Below are 20,244 nucleotides of genomic sequence, written 5' to 3'. Positions count from 1 at the left end.
CAGAAAAGTTAGTCACTTAGTAAAGGCAACCCAGGCAAAGAGCAGCTGAGCCAGCACCAAAACCAAGTCTCCCATCAAATGCTACAGAATGCATAGGACCCGGCCTTTCTCATCAGAAAGCCTTACTGATTAACCCAGGAAAACTCCTTTGTAATTGAAAGGAAGGAAGGAAGGAAGGAAGGAAGGAAGGAAGGAAGGAAGGAAGGAAGGAAGGAAGGAAGAGAAGGAGGGAGGGAGAGAGGGAGGGAGGGAGAGAGGGAGGGAGAGAGGGAGGGAGGGAGGAAGGTAAGGAGGGAGGGAGGGAGGAAGGTAAGGAGGGAGGGAGGGAGGGAGGGAGGGAGGGAGGGAGGGAGGGAAGAAGGTAAGGAGGGAGGGAGGGAGGGAGGGAGAGAGACAGAGATCAAACCAAGCAACTGGACCCTTTATTTAGTATAATTTTCATACAGCATTCACTGTTCTTAAAGTTGGACTCTCTCCGAACTCTTTCTCTATAAAGACAGTGCCAGGCAGTCCCAAGGAATGGCTGTTATCATTTTGTCTTCACAATCTGTTTCCTCCTTTCTGACCTACCTGAGACCAGCATAGTGATTAGCATGATGGATACCTGGTTCTGCTATTGGTGTCTACTGGACCCTGGGGTTGCTAGCTTAATCATAAATAGCTTTGTTTGGGGACACACCCAGATGCACAAACAGACCAGCCTAGACCCTTTGGCTGAGGACAGACAAGAAAAATAATTACCAAAGAAAGTCCTGTGGCACAAGGTATGAATTTCCATAATAGCCTCCCGAGCAAGGGAAAATGTCTGTGAGGAAAGACTGCATCAGTGATGATGTGATCTGGAGTCTGACCAGTGCGGCTTCTGGGAGTGTCTCTGCTAAGTGACGGGGAACAACACTGAGTCCCTCTAAACCCACAGCCACGGGAAGGGACCTGCATGAATCACTTCAAGAAAGAGCCTGCCTTTCGTTTAAGTTATCAAAAGAGGTAGGCTGCTCAGCCTTAAGCCAGGGAGAGTTTTGGTTATACATTTTGAGTTTACTTGGAGATTAAGGGAATTGCAGAATTAAAATTCATTGAATTGCACTCTTTTAATGGGTCTGGGTTCACAAGAATCACGAGTGGATATAAAGCTAATAATTTTTTCTAGTTTCAGTCGTCACCCTTACCTACCCCCCTTGTGACAGATAAGTGAATAAAACAGTAATTGTTAGCTAAAGTGTGAAATTCCATGAATCCAGTAAGGCTATTTTATCTGTTCAGAGTTTGGAACTTGGGAAGTGTTTGGGTGGCTCCCTTTATCTATCAGTGGGATGTTTTTATTTATGAGTTAATTACAATATGATAATTTTATCTTAAAAACATCATTCTGGTTATTGGGCATGAAATGCCTTTATAAACCTCAAAAGACCAGAGATGTGCAACAGAAAGAAATAGGCTGGTACTGTCATACAACTGGCTGGTTGGTGGAAAATTCCAGTTTCAAACTGGAAAACAAAGCAAAGCAAACTAAAGAAAGCAACAGAAGGAACATCTACACAGCCCTGTCAGCTGCATGGGATCTACCATGTCACAACAACCTTAACCACAGAGGGTATGAAGCAACCTGGACCCATGGGAACCTGAGATCTCCTGTGTACTTGGTACCCACAGAAGTGTGTCTTCCAAAACCTGCCTGAATATTAGATAAGGCAAGACAACAATAGTAAATGAATTTACTGAGTTGAAGGATGTCCAAGGCAAATAAGAATAACATAACATAACACACACACACACTCTCTCTCTCTCTCTCTCTCTCTTGGGTTCTACCCTCAGAATCAAGATCCTGCCCTCTACTCTCAGAAGCATAACTACCCCCAAATTAACCCTTAGCCAACATTAAAGCCAAGCTCCTTGCCAATACGAGTAAATGATTAGCTGCCACTTAGAAAACTTTAAGACATAATAAAAGCAATTTACAGCAAGCCTGTAGCCAACATCAACTTAAATGGAGAGAAACTCAAAAGCCATTCCGCTAAGATTAGGAACAAGACAAGGTTGCCCACTCTCTCCATACTGATTCAGGGTAATACTTGAAGTTTCAACTAGATCGATAAGACAACAGAAAGATATCCAGGGAACACAAATAGGAAGCACACACACACACACATACACACACACACACACAAGAAGTCAGAGTATCCTCATACGCTAGTGTAGTAAGTGACCCTATAATTTTCACCAGGAAATCCCTATATCTGACTCATGTTTTCAGCACAGTATCTAGATCCAAAACTAACACACAAAAAGGGTAGCTTTCCTGTGTACAAATGGCAATTGAGAAACATCACCTTTCCCAATAGCCTCAAAGACATAAAATATCTTGGGGTAAGTAAAACCAAGCCAATGAAAGACATACAATCAAACTTGAAGGCATTAAAAAAAAAAACCGAGGAAAACTTCAGAAGATGAAACGATCCCCCTGGTTAGGTTTTTATGAGATTCCCGTGTGTAACCATGTGTGTCTCTGCGTCTCTATGTGTTTCTTGTGCGTTTTCTTGTTTGGCTGATTTGTCCTGTTCTAACCTTCTTTTCTTTTTTTTACTATTCCTTAGATATCTGTTTGTTTTTTTGTTTTTTTTTTTTTTAAGAGAAATAAAATGGGTGTGGATCTGGATGCGAGAGTCTGAGAGGAGTAGAGAGACTTGAAACTGGAATCAAAATATATTATCTGAAAAAATTCTGTTTTCAATAAAACACGTCAAAAACAAAAACAACTGTATGCCTCCTGCAAACTGGAAAATCTTTAAGAAATAATAGTAATATTTCAGGAGACATTATTACCTTAGTAGGTAACAGCAACACTAAAAATCACTCAGAGATCAAGGAAGGAATTAAGCAGATAATGTACATTAATCTCTGCGACTACAATACTCATGACCCAGACCATATAAGAAAGCAACCCAACCAAGGAATAGCCCCCACCTCTTGGACAGCTGAAGATTCCAGCATAGTTCCCAGCTGCACCCACATGCTCTCACATAGTACCTGCACATTCCTCCTGCTTCGTGTTAAGCTGTGTAGCCACAGCACTAACAAACTAAACAGCCAAGTATGTTTCATGCAGTCATTGTTAGAGAGATGGGCATTAGCGTGGGAAAAGAAACTCGAGAAGCTCAAGGGAGCCTTTTGTGAGTGGCACGCTATTTCACATCTATTCAGTCTGGGAACAATTCAGAGAACTATAGTCCCCTCGTTTAAAACCTCAGGGTTAAGACCTTAAAAGGCATTTTGTTTTCTTCAGGGTTTGTTGTTGTTGTTGTTGTTGTTGTGTAGCTTTGTTTTAGATTGTGCTACACTTAAGTATTCAAAGATTTATACTGAAAGCCATTTTTAAAACTTAAAACCATCTAGTCCATTTTTAAAAGATCTATTTCATTACTTTTTAATTATGTGCACATGAGATAAGCACATGAGTGCAGTGCCCCCAGAAGCCAGAAGAGGGCGTCAAATCTGTAGTTGAAGTCACAGAGGCACTGTTAAGGCAATGGATGGGGATGTGGGTGCTAGAATCAAACCTAGGTCCTCAGAAAGAGCAGCGAATGCTCTCAACCCCTGACCCTTGTTTCCAGCCCTATATTCATTCTCAATTAAACCAAACAAATACTTATTGAGGGCTAAACATATGCAATTGTTGGGTTGGGCTGCAGAGAACCGGGAAAGAGGCAAAAAACCTCTCTGCTCTCAATGTCCTTACTACTGAGTCACCTTGTGGTTAACTTTAAATACACACTTGTGTTGTTGGCAGAGCAGTTGTTTTTGTGCCTGTGAATTCTACAAACCTATTCCAGCGGTGAGTCAGATGTTTTTTTCTCATATCCAAGAACAATACGGAAAACAACTTGCCTAGTATATTTGCTTAGGTTGTTAACACATGGAAAATATCAAACTAATCCGTGTTAGAATAAATCTCTGCCTCCTGTTTGCTGAGGGGATCTCCTCCTCTGACATGTTCCTGTCCATCATCAAAGTGGGGTCAACATCATTCCAATGCTGCTCCTCCTCCCCTTGACGCCACAACTCTGCGTGGAACAAACTGTCATTTATATTAAAAAATAAATACAGTGCATTATGTAAGCGTATCCTGGGGGAATGATAAATGTCCCCAGAATCATGGTATTGCATATGCTGGTTTCATTTTTGAAAATGTCCAATAAACCAGCATCCACTAACACATATATGTTTATTGCGTGCTACTGGACACGTGGCTGCCATGCACTGCAACAGTGGAATCCTTTACTTCCGCATTCATTTCAGCCTTGTTTTGTGACAACGTCACTCATAGCTCAGGCTGGCCTTCAGCTGTGAATGATGCAGAACCTCTCATAGTTCACGCTGGCCTATACACTGATGATCTGGAACCTCTGATCCTCTGCCTCCACCTCCCAGATGCTGGGATTACAAGGGTAAGTAATCTTCGGCCACTGTGCTGAGCTCTCTCTGCCTCTGTAAAATCCCACTGCAGGGGCTGACGGGATTGCTCAGTGGTTGGAGCAGGCACTGCACTTGCAGAGGATCCAAGTTTGATTCCTAGTACCTACGTTAGACAGCTCATATAATTTAGTTAATTATAATTACAGACTATAATTTAGTTTGTGAGGATCCAGTGACCTCTTCTGGACTCTCTGGGAACCTGCATTTTCATGAATATACCCATAAACACATACTTTAAAAAGTAAATATGTTGAAATTCTACCAACACAAAGGATATCCCATGGGCCCTAACGCCATTTGTTTAATGTCGCTTAAAAAGCAAAGCAAAGTCTTTCTCTATGTGAGCGACCTCTGCCATTTCAATACTCCCCAGTTTTGCCTTACTTTATTTTTTCTAAGTGTGCCGTGCTAATCTCCTATAATAACTTCCTTGTTTTTATACCGTTTCACTTTCTGCTACCTCAATGCCTACCTTATTAATCCTCACTTTTTCTCTCCAACTGGCCTCTCTTCTCTCTGCTTCCTCCTTACCTAAATTTGTTTGCATTTGCTTCAAAATACTTACTAAAAACCCCTCAGCTCAGTGTGCCAGAGACTTTGCTCCATTGCAGGGATTTCCACCAGAGAGACTAAGCCACTCACCAATCACCTGTGCCTGTACCTGAGGAGAAAGGCCCTGCGTATTACACAAATGCAGAAGCCTGTGAGGAAACACACACAGGGCATGAGGCCAGGGATGGGGCTGGGAATGGAGTGAGGACATACATACGAAGATAACAGCTACATCCAAAGCTCAAATCAGACATATCTGCTGAGAATCACTTCTGCCTTGTCTGGCTGTAACCAAGCCTGTGCCTCCACCACTGGGTCTAGCCCAGGTTGATAAAACACAGGCATCTGTTTGCCTTCTAGAAATCACAGCAGCAGCTAAGGAGCAGTGTGGTATCAGCAGGTATGAGCACCTGCGGGTGGGGATCTCAGGGACACAGGCATCTTTCCTGAAGTTGGCAGGAGCTGGTCTCTTACTCCTAGCTCTTCCTGGACAAATATGTTTTCCCGAGGTTCAGTTGTCTCTTAGCCTTGACTCTTGCACCACATTTTTCCCCTCCCTGTTGCACACAAGCCAGTTAATGAAAGTGAGTCTGCTGCCCTTCAGTCTGTCTCTTCTTCCTCCAGAGAAGGCAGAAAGCAGCAGGGATGGGGGTGGGGGTTGGGGGGGGAGCAGGTCTGTTTAGAGATGCCTCCTACACCTGTGATTTTATTATTTTTTGTCAGTGAGGTGACCAGGCTGTATGGAAGCCTATAAGCCAGTGGTTCTCACCTTTCCTAATGCTGTGATTCCTTTAACACAGTACCTCATGTTGTGATGAGCTCCCAACCATACAATTATTTTAGTTGCTACCTCATAACTGTAATTTTGCTACTGTTATGAATCATAATGTAAATATCTGTGTTTTCCAATGGTCTTAGATGACCCCTCCTAAAGGGTTGTGACCCACAGGTTGAGAGCCTCTGCTTTAAGCCCATCCCTTGTATTGTATGCTTACACCAGTAGAAGCCCAGGATGCTTGCAGGAGGGTAAGCAGTTAAAGGATACAGGGCTTGAGGATTATAACACAAAGGAACCTTGTCCTACTTAAATACCTGATGTGTGTAAATTTCAGTGGGGGTCCATCTGTATTCATAGCCTGCGGAAGCCAGAGGACAATGTCAGCTGTCATTCCTCCGGTGCCATAGACCTTTTGCTTTGAGACCAGGTCTCTTGCTGACACAGAGCTCACTGACAGGCTAATTTGGCTGAGGGTCCAACTCCAGGCTTCTTTCTGCCAATCTCTGACTCCCTCTCCCTCTCCCTCTCCCCTCCCCTCCCCCTCTCCCTCCCCCTCCCCCTCTCCCTCCCCCTCCCTCTCCCCCTCCCCTCCCCTCCCCTTCTCTCTCTCTCTCTCTCTCTCTCTCTCTCTCTCTCTCTCTCTCTCTCTCTCTCTCGTGTGTGTGTGTGTGTGTGTGTGTGTGTGTGTGTGTGTGTAAAGTCTGAAGACAATTTGTGAGAGTTGGTTCTCTCCTTCCACCAAGCCTGTCCTGAAAATTGAACTCAGGCTCTCCGTCTTGGCCGCAAGCACCTTTACCCATCCCTTCTTACCTATTTGGGATTTCTGTCATAAATCAGACAGCTCATTTTCTTTTTGTATTCCTCATGTTACTACTTTATGACAAGGAATCTCCTTGGCCTTGATTCCTCTCATGTCTCCTTCTTTGAGAACACATCCAAACTTCTCTTGGCTTTTCCTCCCCTTCTCAGTCATAAGGAAACCTTACATATCCCACTTACACATGCTTAACTAAATGCCAGTCACTGCCTCAACACCGCTCTGGGCATTTACCACCTTCCCTATTTCATCTGCATACCTGTCATTTAGTGATTACCTGCGGGAAAGAGGCTTGGCAAAGCTGAATTCCGTGGTGAGATATAATTACACCCCATGTCTGTTTGACCTCAAAGCCCATCCCACATCTCAAGGAGATTGAGAGTGAGGGTCAGAATAGCATCGTCTTTTGGTTAAAGTCCACATGAGCAAACCTGTACCCCTAAGAAAAGGAAACAACACAAAACAAATACAACTTGAGCTCAGGCACAGGGTGATCAAGGTTCAAGCTACTCTTGAGTCTGATGGTGAATCTGCTAAGAGATTTTTGTACTTGGTCTACAGATGCAATTGTTTATACCCACAGAGTCAAAGGTGTGGACGGTGGGTCTTTCAAGTACCGGGACTAAACAAAAATAGGAGAGAACCTGTTGAAGTGACTAGGCATCTACGATCTCCAACTCTGAGATGATGTCCACACAGGGCATGCCTTCCAGCTAGGAGTCCCCATACTGACTGCACCAAGACTCAGCACTGTGTTTCTTTCTAACCTTTCCCAGTCTCTTCCTGTCCAATCACAAAGCAGTCCCTGGTCAGGAGGACCCCTTTGCTCTGCTCTGCTAGGTTCCTACTGACCAAGGAAGTCACTCTAGCAACAGCCACAAATTCTGTCCCTGGGGCATAAATAAATGCTCAACTCCTACAGTTCATGGGCCAATGAGGGCCTAAGAGGCCTCCAATCGATCCAACCTATTTTAACTAGCAAGAAACTACCTGGTAATACCTTGTTTGTATTTCTTGGAGGAGGGACACCAGAAACCCTTATTTCATTCCCCACAATAATCGGAGGGCACACAGCGAGGGCAGCGCCATCTCCCAGCTGCTGATTACATCAAAGGCTTGAAGCACAAATTCAATTTTATGATGTTAATCTCGGCCTGCCACTCAGAAATTTTCTCTGAGGGACGTGATTTTTTTCTCTGGATTTCATTTTAAGAATGATTTTTTTTCATCCTCAATCAATAAAGATATGTTTTCATCAAAAGACTCTATCTTGGCAGAATTCAATTGGCTACCTCAATCCCTTTTGGTGACACGGTATTAATTAAAATAGTTTATGTTGCACCTCAGCTGGCAAAAGAGGCCGTGAAAAACAGCAGCTACTCAGAACACATGTTCTATACATGGCAACACGGAGGCCAGAAAATAATTTGCTCCTTCTCCAGGTGACAGGCATTAGCAATTCAAGGGTCATTCTGACTTGCTTTCTTTCACCGAAAAGAATAAAAAATAAAATAAATTTTAAAAAAGGTTGAAACTCTCCCTGTCAAGAGATTTTTTTTTTTCAGTAGAAAACGGAAGTGTAGGGAAATGGAATTCTCCAAATCCTGCCCTTGTGGGACCACAGAACAAGCAATCAATTGCCTCTGCATCCAGGGCATGGCAAAGCTGCTTAGAATCACTCTGTGTTTCTCTTAAGCTAAATAAGTAAATGGAAAGATGAGAAAAACAAGGCAATTAGAAAGTCCCTTTCTGAAGTAATGATTATAATTGGATGTACCATGTTTCTTAAAAAGCAGGCATGGAGTATTACTTAAGGTTTCTCTCAGTTGAAAGAGGAGAAAACTACAAAGTGTATCACAAAAAGTATTTGGATTCTATAGTCATGCATAAAGTGGGAGTTGATTCGCCCCAATGCACCCTTATGAAGTACCTGACACTGTGGTCTGCCAAACTCTGAGAGGAAGCATCCCACTCCCCTGCGATGCATACAGATCAGGGAACCTATGTAGCCTGAGGGATAAAGACTGCAGCCAGGTTTCCAAAAGATACGTGGGATGTTGGACACAGGGTGAATTTGCCCGGCCTAGATGGGGAGTGAGGAGGATTCACAGTGGGGGCCAAGTCAAATACTGAAATAATGAGATAGGAATTTATATTCAGAGCTGAGAGAAAATATGGAACAATCTAATAAAATAGTTGATAACTAAACGAGCCCCACCTTCCTAGTCCTGAACTCATTCACTTGTCGTAACTCTTGATACCCTGAGGCCTTACTTCATCTGCAAGTGATTAGAAATAACTGTTTTGGGTGACGCTTTCTTTTGGTACTAAAAATAGAAAAAAGAGTCAAATTAAGGGAAACCCTGTCCAGCCAGACTAGATAATTAGTGAGGTCTGGTCTCAGTGAAAAACCCTGCCTTAAAATGTAAGACAGGGGAAAAAAGATTTAAAAAACCACCTGATGTTGATTCCTGGTCTCCACACACATGTGTACATGCATGTTTGTTTACACACCTGTATGATACATATATAACACAGAGTCTCAGATATGCTAGAAAAGAGGGGGGAAGAGGAGGAGGGGGAGGAAGAGGAGAAGCTGGAGACATGGCTCAGTTAATAAAGTGTTGATTTACCAAGCAGGCACAGAGATCTGAGTTTGGTTTCCAGGACTCACTTTTTGAAAGCTGGGCATGGTAGCATGCTTATATTCCCAGTGCTGGAGAGATAGAGACAGGCTGACTCCTGAGGCTCTCTGGCCAGCCTAGTCTTAGCAATCTCCAGGTTCAGTGAGAGAGAAAAATGAAAGGAAATCAGGGAAGGCAGCTGATGTTGATGTCTAGCCTCCACATTGGCACCTGTATACACAAGGAACACACACACACACACCTGCAAGTGCACCATTTGCACAAAATGATGATTTCTATGAGATCCGCATCACCTTCGAGTTCTGTTCAAATGAAGACTCTTGGGATTTCCCACTGGATGGAACCTCTCACTCACGCTGAGTCCAGGAACCAGAACATAGACTAGGATTCCAGAGATGTTTATAGTTAAGCTAAGCAGCTTGACTGAACCTCAGCTTGAAGCTGTCAGGACCTTATGAATATCATCAGCACAATGAACAAATGTTCAAGTTAATTCACTAAGTCAAAGAAAACAAACAAAGGGAATGAATCCCCTCCCCTCCCCCAAATAATTCTCACCTAATTTCTTTTGCCAGATAACCATGCTTTGATGTGAATGCAGGCCTGGTCTGCTCTGGGCTTTCAGTGACCTACAGGGCTAGTGTGTAGAATAATTTTTTTTTCTCTTCAATGAACAGAATCTAAAGTAATTAAATTCCCTTTTCTGTCTAGTGATTATACCTACACGGCAGGTAGAATTTTTTCCCACACTCTGCAGGGCATTGTAACAAAACTCTTTGAATTCATGAAGTCATATTCAGCCAACTTGTACAACACTTGAGAGAGAGGGAACTCATACATGTGTACGCATCAGAATTGAAAGGGAAAGGTTTCTATATGTAAAAATGATGCTGAAAGCTAACAATACCAAAATGAAATCAAGATGGTAAGATTCTATAAGAGTTCCTTTTCAAAATGTTCAGTTAGCGTTTTGTGCTCCAAAGTAATAAATCTATCCCCCAATACCTCTTCCATAAGATTTTTTTCCCTAACATTCACTCAAATAGCTCAGAAGGAAGCAATGAGTGGCGTTTGGACTAGTGATATCATCAGGCTCCTGTAGGAATGCAGATTACTTTTTTGATAAGAGAACTGGTGCAGAGCAGAAGGACCTTCCTCGAATTTCAGACTGAGGGCACACACACCTTGGTTAAAGCAGCGCCCACAGTGTTTGGAGAACAGGACAGTAGCAATAGTAGGAAATGTAATTTTAGGCTTTATTCCAAATTATACCAGATAATATGTTCTTGGTCTGCTTTTAATATGTATATATATATATATATATATATATATATATATATATATATGTGTGTGTGTGTGTGTGTGTGTGTGTGTTCGCATATGTGCCATGTGTGTGTGAATGCCCCTGAAGGCTGAAGAGAATGAGGCATCCCCTTGGTGCTGGTGTTATAGGCAGCAGTTATGAGCTGCCTGACTGTGTGCCGGGAACTGAACTCTCTCCCCTGGAAGAGCAGCAAATGCTCTCCATCATAAGAAAAAGAACATTGGAGAAATTATTCCCATTTGTTGAATGACTATTAACTGCAGGCCCTGTACTGTTCATGGTATGCATGCCTTCAATGCGCAGCACAACATCCTAGAGTATTAAAAACTCTAGACAGGAGGAAATGAGACATGGAGAGCAAAGTAATTCGTCTAAGGTCCCACCAATCCTAAACCTCATGTCCTTAGTCAGCTGCCAAGGAGTCCAGCATGCCAGAACACTTTCTGGAACCAAGAGGAAAGTCCACAGTCCAAATTCTGCCGAGCAGTGCTCCCCAGCACTAGATATAGGTAACGGCATGCTAAGAAGAGTTCAGATAGTCTTCCTGATAAGTCCACATCCTGAAAGCTAAGAGAAAATACACACATTCGCATGTGTGTGCGTGCACACACACACACAGACACACACACACACAGACACACACATACACATTAAGGACTTTTGGAGACCACAAAATCAATATGGGAAGGGACTCAGTGGGACTTCAAGAATGAGCTGTAACTGGAATTCAGAACACAGTTCAATTTTTTTCCACCAGGTTCTCACTGTAACCTCTGGCCTCTGATTCTGCATAGAAGAGAGCAGAGTCCAGATATCTTAAAAACGGGTTAAAAAAAAAAAAAACTACATTAAAAAGTGATTCAGAGAAGTCTCGCCTACAATGAGCTGGCAGAGCAGTTACAGAGGCTACCACTATGAGTGACTGTAAATATTATTATTATTATTATTATTATTTAACAGAAATAATAAGCAAGTTGTCAAGCTGTTGGGATATCTAAAAGCAGCAGCCTAAAAACCCTGGAATGGTCCACAACAATACTTTCAAGGTACTGCCAAATATCTCAGGATTTAACCATACTCTTTCTCCATGAGACTGAGAGAGCACACACATGAGATCCCCAGATTTCTTATGTCCCCTCTTGGTTAAAGACGGTGAAAGTTCCTTTACATATGGTAAAGTCTGGCCACTGACATTATCTTGAGAAAGAAGTTCCAATTTACAAATATCTATCCCCTTAAAGAAGCAGTGATATTGGACTCAACACAGAAGATGTGGTTTTGAAAATCCTCCTTTTAGAGCGTCACAGGAAGGACTACCCTTCTCTTTTAGTGCATTCTTGAATATACTTTTGAGGGGCTTAGTACTGAAGGAACTAAAGGAAACAAAGGAACAGGTGATGGAGAGAGAGAGAGAGAGAGAGAGAGAGAGAGAGAGAGAGAGAGAGAGAGAAGAAGAAGAAGAAGAAGAAGAAGAAGAAGAAGAAGAAGAAGAAGAAGAAGGAGGAGGAGGAGGAGGAGGAGGAGGAGGAAGCGAAGGAGGAGGAGGAGGGAGAGGAGGAGGAGAAAAAGGACCCCAAGTATGCATAGCACTTGTTAGAAAAAGAGCTTACTTTCCTCTTCCAGAATTCTTGAGATTTCTAGAAAGTAGGAGGAGGGGCTGACTGGCCCCCACCCCCTTGCAGTGGAACTACCAACAGCTGATGACTTCAAGTCCAGGAAGAGGTAGTAGGGGTGTGGCCCTGCTAGATGGACCATGCTTCAGTGGAGGGCTCTAACACATGCTATATGGGCAGCACAATCAGACTCCATGGATTATTTAAAAACAAAACAAAACAAACAAACAAAACCAACATGATGTTGGGAAGGGGGAGTGCCATGGTGAAGTGGATTTAGGTGGAATTAAGGGACATAGTGGAAGTGAATATGAATGATCTAAATACATTGTTTGCATATATAAAATTTCCAAAGAATTAATAAAAATATTGTATAGGGACAATACAACTTAAAGGTGGGGATGGGGTGGGGTGGGGGAGTTGGGAAGATAGAGAAAGTGAAAACCCTCTATGTGCACAGGGGCAGAGGCAGACAGAAAAGGGAGATGACAGATTCTGAGTACGTGCATTAGCTGAAAAAGTATTCCCCCAAATTGGCCTAGTGTTCAACAGCTGACCTTCAACTCCTTAGACAGACGACCTCCAGGAGGAAGAAGAAAGAGTTTAAGGCAGAGCCGGGCTCGACCATTGTTAACTGTACACAAACGGGCTGGAAGGAAAGATTCCTGCTGGACTGGAAACACTGCCCTAGAGGGAGTCTTGCTAGCAAGTCACCTTACCCAGTTTTCTTAGAACAGGCATCCCCCTGCCCTTTTAGCCTCTCCCCGTCCAAACTTACAAGAGTCTGGTCTTGGTTAAAAGCAGGTCTTCTTGGCTGTCTCGCTACAGGTGGGAGCAGGGGCTTTCCTCAGTTCTGTGCTGGGAGCAGCCTTCAGCTGTCACAGCCAGTAAGAGCTCACCTCCACCAGAGTCCTTCCTACTGCTGCGGAGGGAGCTAGTTGAAAAGTCCGAGAAACTCTCTCCACGGGAAAAAAGCAAGTCTCCCAAAGCATCGGGGAGCAGTTTCCCAGCAGAACCCAAAGTGGGGACACTACATGCAGCTGTCCGCAGCCCACTCCCACGGATGTTCAGATTCCCAGAGAGGGAGGAGCTGGGCGCCTTCCCGGAGCTGAACCAAACCCACAGGTGACAGGGCCGGGCTCAGAGGCCTCAGGTCGGATCCGCCTCCACCGGCCTCTGTCTGCCCCGCCCAGGCCGGCGCTGACCCAGCTGGCTCTGGTCTGCCTGCTTCCCACCGCCCTCCTGCAGTGGACTTGCCTGCTGCTGACCAGGGCCGATCCTTCCAGGGACACTGCACCCAGCAAAGGGCCCAGGTGCCAGGAGCACTAAGAACTTTGATGAGGGGTGAGAGATTCCCCGTGAGCCTGGAGAGCTGAGTTGCACTGTTGAGACTGCTAAGAGGCCTAAGAAAAAACTCAGGCAGTAAAATGCTCACCCCACAGGAATGGGGTCCTGAAGCCAGTAAAAATGTCTGGCTTGGAGGCCTGTGCACTTACAATACCAGTTCTGGGGAGAGGCAGACAGGCTAATCCCCGAGGCCAGCAACCTGGCTAAAGCCCTGTGCTCCAGGCTGTGAGAGACCTTGTCTCAAAATCCTGAGGAACATCACTTTATTGTCTAGCTTACACACACACACACACACACACACACACACACACACACACACACACACGGGAAGGTGGGGGGAAGAGAGGATGGTCAAGTACTTTAATTGACAGGGTAGATTGGAAAAATGGATTGGAAAAATTGGAAAAATGGCCCTCTGCCATTCTTGGGTCACTCAGTTCTTTTATCCTTCAAACCATGAGGTCTCTGGATTAGGAGAACCCCTACAAATAGGTGGACAGAGATTTTTAGCCCCCAACACCCCTATAATGTCTGGCTTCTCAAGTGCTCAGGACATGGGATCCTGCCCAGGATGACTGAGTCCTAGGTTATAGATCTAGGAAAGACCTTCCTGTTCCCATCTCTGCTCTTGCAATCTTTATGTCTTAGTGGTGCCGATTCTCGTCCAGTCAGAGCCTCACTTCCCCTCCCAGTGGATGCTGTCCCACTGGCCATCCATGGAATTCCTTCTTTTGCATTCTAACTGTAACCCACAGCTTATTGCCAATTCCCTAACTTGGCCTCCTCTGCCAGACTGTGGCCCTAGATGGGTTATGGAGCCCACAGTAGATACCTAAATCCTTGCTGAAGGAAGCTATGCATGTTACTGGTCACTGGCAAGGTCCCTAGCCTCTTCTCTCCAAAGCCCCAGTGGCCTTCCCTTCCATCATGAGTTCTGATCCCTAAGTATGCATCAAAGTTAGGAAGTCCAAATGTGCCTGGTCTCTGAGACTCCCTTCAATGTCCTGGGCAGAGGCTTGAGTTTTCACAGGGACCTGAGTGTGGAACAACTCAGGACTTAGTTGCTTATTAAGAGATCAGCCATAGTAACCTGGGATTTTATAAGCCAGCCTGCTATTCTGGGTCTTACCATATTAGGCCCAGTGCCAATCCATGATGCTTTCAAAACCAACAAGGAATAGGATCTGGGGAGAAGCTTTGGGGTTGAAGAAAGTATTGTAAAAATGTAGCATCATGGGACCTTGACCCCAGTATACATTTTTAAAATGTTGACAAATAGGGTCTCTCTCCATTGTAGGAACACCAAGGGGCTATGCTGCCAAGAATAACTCCTTTGCCCTTGGTCTATTCGAGAGACCCTATAGATCACACCTGGAAGGGTTCAGTCCCTCTGCTAACCATGGGACTAGAGTTTGTGTTTTCCCAGAAAGATCAGATAAGCTTATTTGCATTCCTGACAGATCCATCCAGCCCAGTACTGTGGAAGGTCCAGATGGAGCCGATGGAGCTGCCGAAGACAACCTTGCAGAAGCTCTCGATGAGTGAGTCACACGAGGAAGAGGAGAGGTAACTACCAGTCATAAAACAGCGCCCTCCTGACAGCCTACTGATGGACAGGAAGAAGCCCACAGTGACAAAGCCAGTGGCAAGGTCATCCCCAGCAAACCACTCTGGTGACCTGGGGGAACCTCAAGGCTCTTGTAAACCAGACACAGAGAATGTCTCCAGAAGGACGTGAAATAGACCCCTATACCTTTTCCTGCTGGGAAGTGCTATAATAGCTGCTCATTCTTAGGAGCCTGCCCAGCCACTCTTGTGGGAATATGACATTCCCTGTCCCTCAAAATGTCAAGGCTCAACCAAGTTGTGCACCAAGTTGCTCCTCTGGGAAGTCCTTAGCCTTGAAATAAAAACAGAAGGGGGGAACTGTGGGGGATGTGGAAGTCAAAGTTGTGAAGGAAAGAGTGGGATGGAGAGCGAGGCGGCACAGGCTCCTGCGACTCCTCAAAGAGTCCTGATCTGTGTGCTTGGCACTAGATCTAAGATGGCTCCCAGGACGCCGGTGAGACAGCAAAGAAACTAAATGAAACCGAAGTAGCAGCTGCTTCCCCCGACCTCTCTCTTCACAGAAGTCCTAATAGATGATACAACACCCTCCTGAGTTATGATGTGGTGAGATGGAATTGGCTGAGAATTAAGAAGCTTGGGATTGGCTCAAGTGCTGTATATAAGCATACGCCATGCTCAGATCTGCGCCCTGATGCTGGCCTTTGGAGTCTGATGGCCAGGGGCCCATCACGTGACTCTATTGTGTCTCACCCCCATCCTCAATCCTATTACCACCACAGAGTTTATTGCTCTTTTCCCCTTCATTTGAAACAAGTGCTCCTTTAGTAGCCCAGTCTGGTTTCAAACTCAGGTCCCTCCCTCCAGTCTGGACCTTCAAGCTGGGATAACAAGCTTGTATTGCCACCAAACCCAGCCTGTTTAGTAGTGTTTGTACTAGTATAGCTAGTGACAGTGTTGGATTTATCTGAACCCTGTGACCCTGGCAGGCAGCAGCAGAAAAGTATAAAGAAGCCTGTAAAAAACTCTGTTCTAGAGAGTTTGCAGGGAGCATCTTCCGGAAAGACTTGAGGTGTGGCTGATGCTGTTCTTACAAGTTCATGAACAGGCTGGACAAGGGTTCACCAAAGCATCATTTGTCCTATCCTAAATGGTTAACTGGATGCTTGTACTGACTGACCAATTTTGGAATACGACCTACTTCTTTCATATTATCGTATTTTAATTAGACTTCTGTGTTCCTTCATGGCTCTTGGGCTCAGCCCAAACCATCACACAACCCTGCTTCCAGCCTCACCGGGAATAGACTTCTCTTCTGCCTCTAGTTCTTTCCATTTTCCACATCCTACCCTCTAAAACTGCTTAAGCCTCTCTAAAAGAGACCTCTCCTCTCTTACGTTTGAGAGGTTGGAAGATTGGGGTCAAAAGTTGCTCAGTAGTTAGCAACCAACAGAACAAACTCCCTCATTTGATACACATGTAATTTATCAACGACTGCCTCTACAGATAGTAGGCTCAAAGCAGTTCCCAGGCCTGATTGGTGGGTGAAGAACCCCCAATAACCCACAGGGCTATTTTGTAAACGCCCCTCCTATGAATCACAGTGTTTGCTCTTGCCCTGGGCAGAATGTAAGTCTCTGCTCATGACACAGTCAATACTGAGTGGCTCTACTCATAGCATGCCCTCCTCTTCTCTCTTGATTTCTGCCTCCACATTCAAGACAATTTAACTAAGCTCTGTAAATTCTGAACCACGAACCATATGATAAACAATATTATTTTTCTTTCATATGAACATTTCAAGATTTCCCTTAATTCTCTTGAAAACATTCACTTGGGTATACTTCTAGTCATAAGTACATTGTGCTACATTTATTTATTTATTTGTGTGTGTGCAGGCACATGAATTTGTATGTAGCAGTCAGAAAATCACTTTCAGGAGTCTGTTCTCCCCATATACCAAATGGGACCTAGAGACTGAAGTCAGGTTGTCAGTATTGGCAGCAAGCACCATGACCTGCTGAGCCATCTCACTGACCCTTGTTATCAATTGATTTTCTAAGAGTCAATGCACTAAAAGAAATATGCAGACTAGGATGGAGAGAAAATGTATTCCAAAATATGCCAGCCAGAAATGTTATTTTGCATACGGATTGTCTTTGCTGTGCTCATCTTTTGTGGCTGTGTAAGGCTACTAAGCTGATAGACTATGGTAGAACTGTTTTCTACTTGCTGGGCATTGATTGGCTTTTCGTTTTTAGATAAAACATGCTGTGTTGGATATTTTCTGCAAGAAGATTTCAGCAACAGAATCGCTACATCAAGATGATGACCGTTGGATGTGGCTTTGTCTCTCTATTGTTTCCTGGTGGGTTTGTGGAATAATTCTCTCCTTCTCAGCCCTGGAATTAAACTATTTCATAATATGATATGAGAAATGACTATGAACTCTACCCAAAGGGAGTTTTCTCAGCTCTCCTAACTCCTTCCTCAATTATATTTTTTATTATTATTTGAAAATGTATTATTGTATGGGTATGGTTATTTTGACTGTATGTATGTCTAGGCACCACATGTGTGTGATGCCTATGAGGACCAGAAGAAGGCTTTGGATCTCCTGGGACTGGAGTTACACACATATGTGAGCTGCTATGTGGGTGTGGAAACTTAGCCAAGATTCTTCAACAGAGTTTCCAGTGTAGTGATCTACTGGGCCTTTGTCTCTAGCCCCAGTAATTTATTGTTTTAAAGTTGAAATTGAATGTCAGAGGCCTTTTATGCTACCTGTTTACCCTTTCAATATATCCCAGTTTGTGTCTCTTTTCATTTTGAGAGAGTGTCTCAAACAAACACATATTACTATTCCTGTCCCTCTTAAGATATCAGGATCCCAGTTGGGCGTGGTGGCGCACACCTTTAATCCTAGCACTTGGGAAGTACAGGCAGGCAAATTTCTGAGTTCAAGGCCAGCCTGGTCTACAGAGTGAGTTCCAGGACAGCCAGGGCTATAGAGAGAAACTCTGTCTCGATAAACAAAACAAAACAAACAAACAAACAAAAAGATATCAGGCTCCCATGTGTGTGCCTGCAGGCCCAGGTCTACAACACAGTTATGTTCTTTAAAAAGTATCCTAAGCTGCGAAGATGCCCCTTCCCTCCTACTTTATAAATGGGGTTATCAAGATCAGAACACTCTATTTAAGCTCTGAGAGTTGGGATTTTTGGCGGGGAGGGACACGCTCAATTAAATGTATCTGGGTATATGGTAATTTTATTTCTCATGTATTATAATTTAACAGTGACTGGAAATATTGTCTGAGGAAATAATTTTGGCCAGTTTTTGAAAAAAATTACAATATGATGGCTCAGTATGTTTCCAAAGATTTCTTGACACTCCTTCAGAGAAGGCTGAACCCCTCCTTCCCTTTGAGTGTGGAATATATGGTTTTCCTTTTCTTTAAGATTATTTTTATTTTTATTTATGGGTATTTGTGTGTATGTTTAGGTACCTGTGATCTGCTATGTGGGTGCTGGAAACGTAACTAAGATCCTCCAAAGGAGCATCCAGTGCAGTGAACTGGACCACACAGATAGGATTCCTTCTGGATTTTAAATAACAGGCAGTTGTGAACCACAGTGTGGGTGCTGAGACTTCAACCTGATTCTTCTGGTAACAGACAATACTCTTAACCACTGAGTCATCTCTTCCACCATCCTATAGTCATTTAATTCATTACCAGAAACAACTCTAGCAGGCAAATAAACCAACTCTAGTGTGTCTGCAGGCTGGAATGCTGCCCAGTAATAAAGAGGAACAAGTTACTGATACACACGGAAACTAGCCTGGACCTCATATGCCCTTTGTAAATGAAACCAACCAGACCTAAGAGGCTGCATACCATCTGATCCCATTTCTATGTTACTCTGAGAAAATATGCTACAGTGATTCAAAATAAGTTAGTAGTTGGCACATATATGAATTAACTGGGGTAGTAGGACAATGCAGTACTTTTAATGTGTTTCTAGTTACATGGCTATCATCTGTCACTATTCTTCATAGAACTACGTTTCAAAAGAGACAGACTTCACTGCATGTGCATTTTGAAGAGTACCTAGAAACTGAAGAAACATTCATATAATTGTGTACAACTAAACAGAGAGAATAGAATATGTTTATTCCCATGAAATATCAATTTACCAGAAGAATATCCAGCATACCAGTGCCTGTTGAGGCAAGGGCTATTTTAAGGGATGCTATAGCAAGATGACAGGTTACAGACAGTAGAAAACTCACCTGTTTTGTGCCACCTTTATAACATGTCTTTGGTACCATTTGCAATTCCTCTGTCTGAAGTTAAACTCCTTCCTTTTTAAAATGCTGAGAATACTTGGAATTCAAGAAAAGTCAGCTAGATGATCTGTGAATTCTAGCTTGCCATAGGCTAAATAACTATAAATAAACTACATAATCTTTGAAAAGAAGATCATTTTGCTAGCAAGGGAATCCTTTGTGGAGTGCAAGCCACATGCACACAGGAGATGTGAAAACGACTGACATAATTCTGTCCCTACAGAAGTGCAGAGAGTCATGGAGTTTCTCCTCTAACTCTGTCTCCATTGTTCCCTTCTTTCTGCCTCCCCCTTAAAAAATAGAAGTCAGGGTTGTTTTGATTTGCATTTCCCTGATGATTAAGGATGTTGAACATTTTTTCAGGTGTTTCTCTGCCATTCTGTATTCCTCAGATGAGAATTCTTTGTTCAGTTCTGAGCCCCATTTTTTAATGGGGTTATTTGATTTTCTGGAGTCCACCTTCTTGAGTTCTTTATATATATTGGATATTAGTCCCCTATCTGATTTAGGATAGGTAAAGATCCTTTCCCAATCTGTTGGTGGTCTTTTTGTCTTATTGATGGTGTCTTTTGCCTTGCAGAAGCTTTGCAACTTTATGAGGTCCCAAAAACACCCATGGAAGGAGTTACAGGGACAAAGTTTGGAGCTGTGGCGAAAGGATGGACCATCTAGAGACTGCCATATCCAGGGATCCATCCCATAATCAGCTTCCAAACACTGACACCATTGCATACACTAGGAAGATTCTGCTGAAAGGACCCAGATATAGCTGTCTTTT

General features: G+C 43.6%; 1 protein-coding gene across 3 annotated transcripts in view; it reads right to left on the bottom strand.

Annotated features, from left to right (window-relative positions):
• Wdr72 (WD repeat domain 72) overlaps nucleotides 1–13,329 on the bottom strand; it is a 168,825-nt gene extending 155,496 nt beyond the window's left edge. For 2 of the 3 annotated variants that reach the window (XM_085844785.1, XM_085844787.1), the window contains exon 1: nucleotides 2,965–3,035. In XM_085844785.1, coding sequence (XP_085700911.1) covers nucleotides 2,965–3,012 — 48 coding nt within the window. In that variant the 5' untranslated portion in view covers nucleotides 3,013–3,035. Of the gene's footprint in view, nucleotides 1–2,964; nucleotides 3,036–12,980 lie in introns of those variants that run through there. The other variant, XM_085844786.1, reaches the window with a different exon arrangement.
• Between the last annotated feature and the right edge of the window lie 6,915 nt (nucleotides 13,330–20,244).

Source organism: Mus caroli, unplaced genomic scaffold (genome assembly GCF_978045245.1).
Source record: "Mus caroli unplaced genomic scaffold, Mus_caroli_1 scaffold_11, whole genome shotgun sequence".
Lineage (NCBI taxonomy): Eukaryota > Metazoa > Chordata > Mammalia > Rodentia > Muridae > Mus > Mus caroli.
This window is presented reverse-complemented; position numbering and strand designations above follow the sequence as displayed.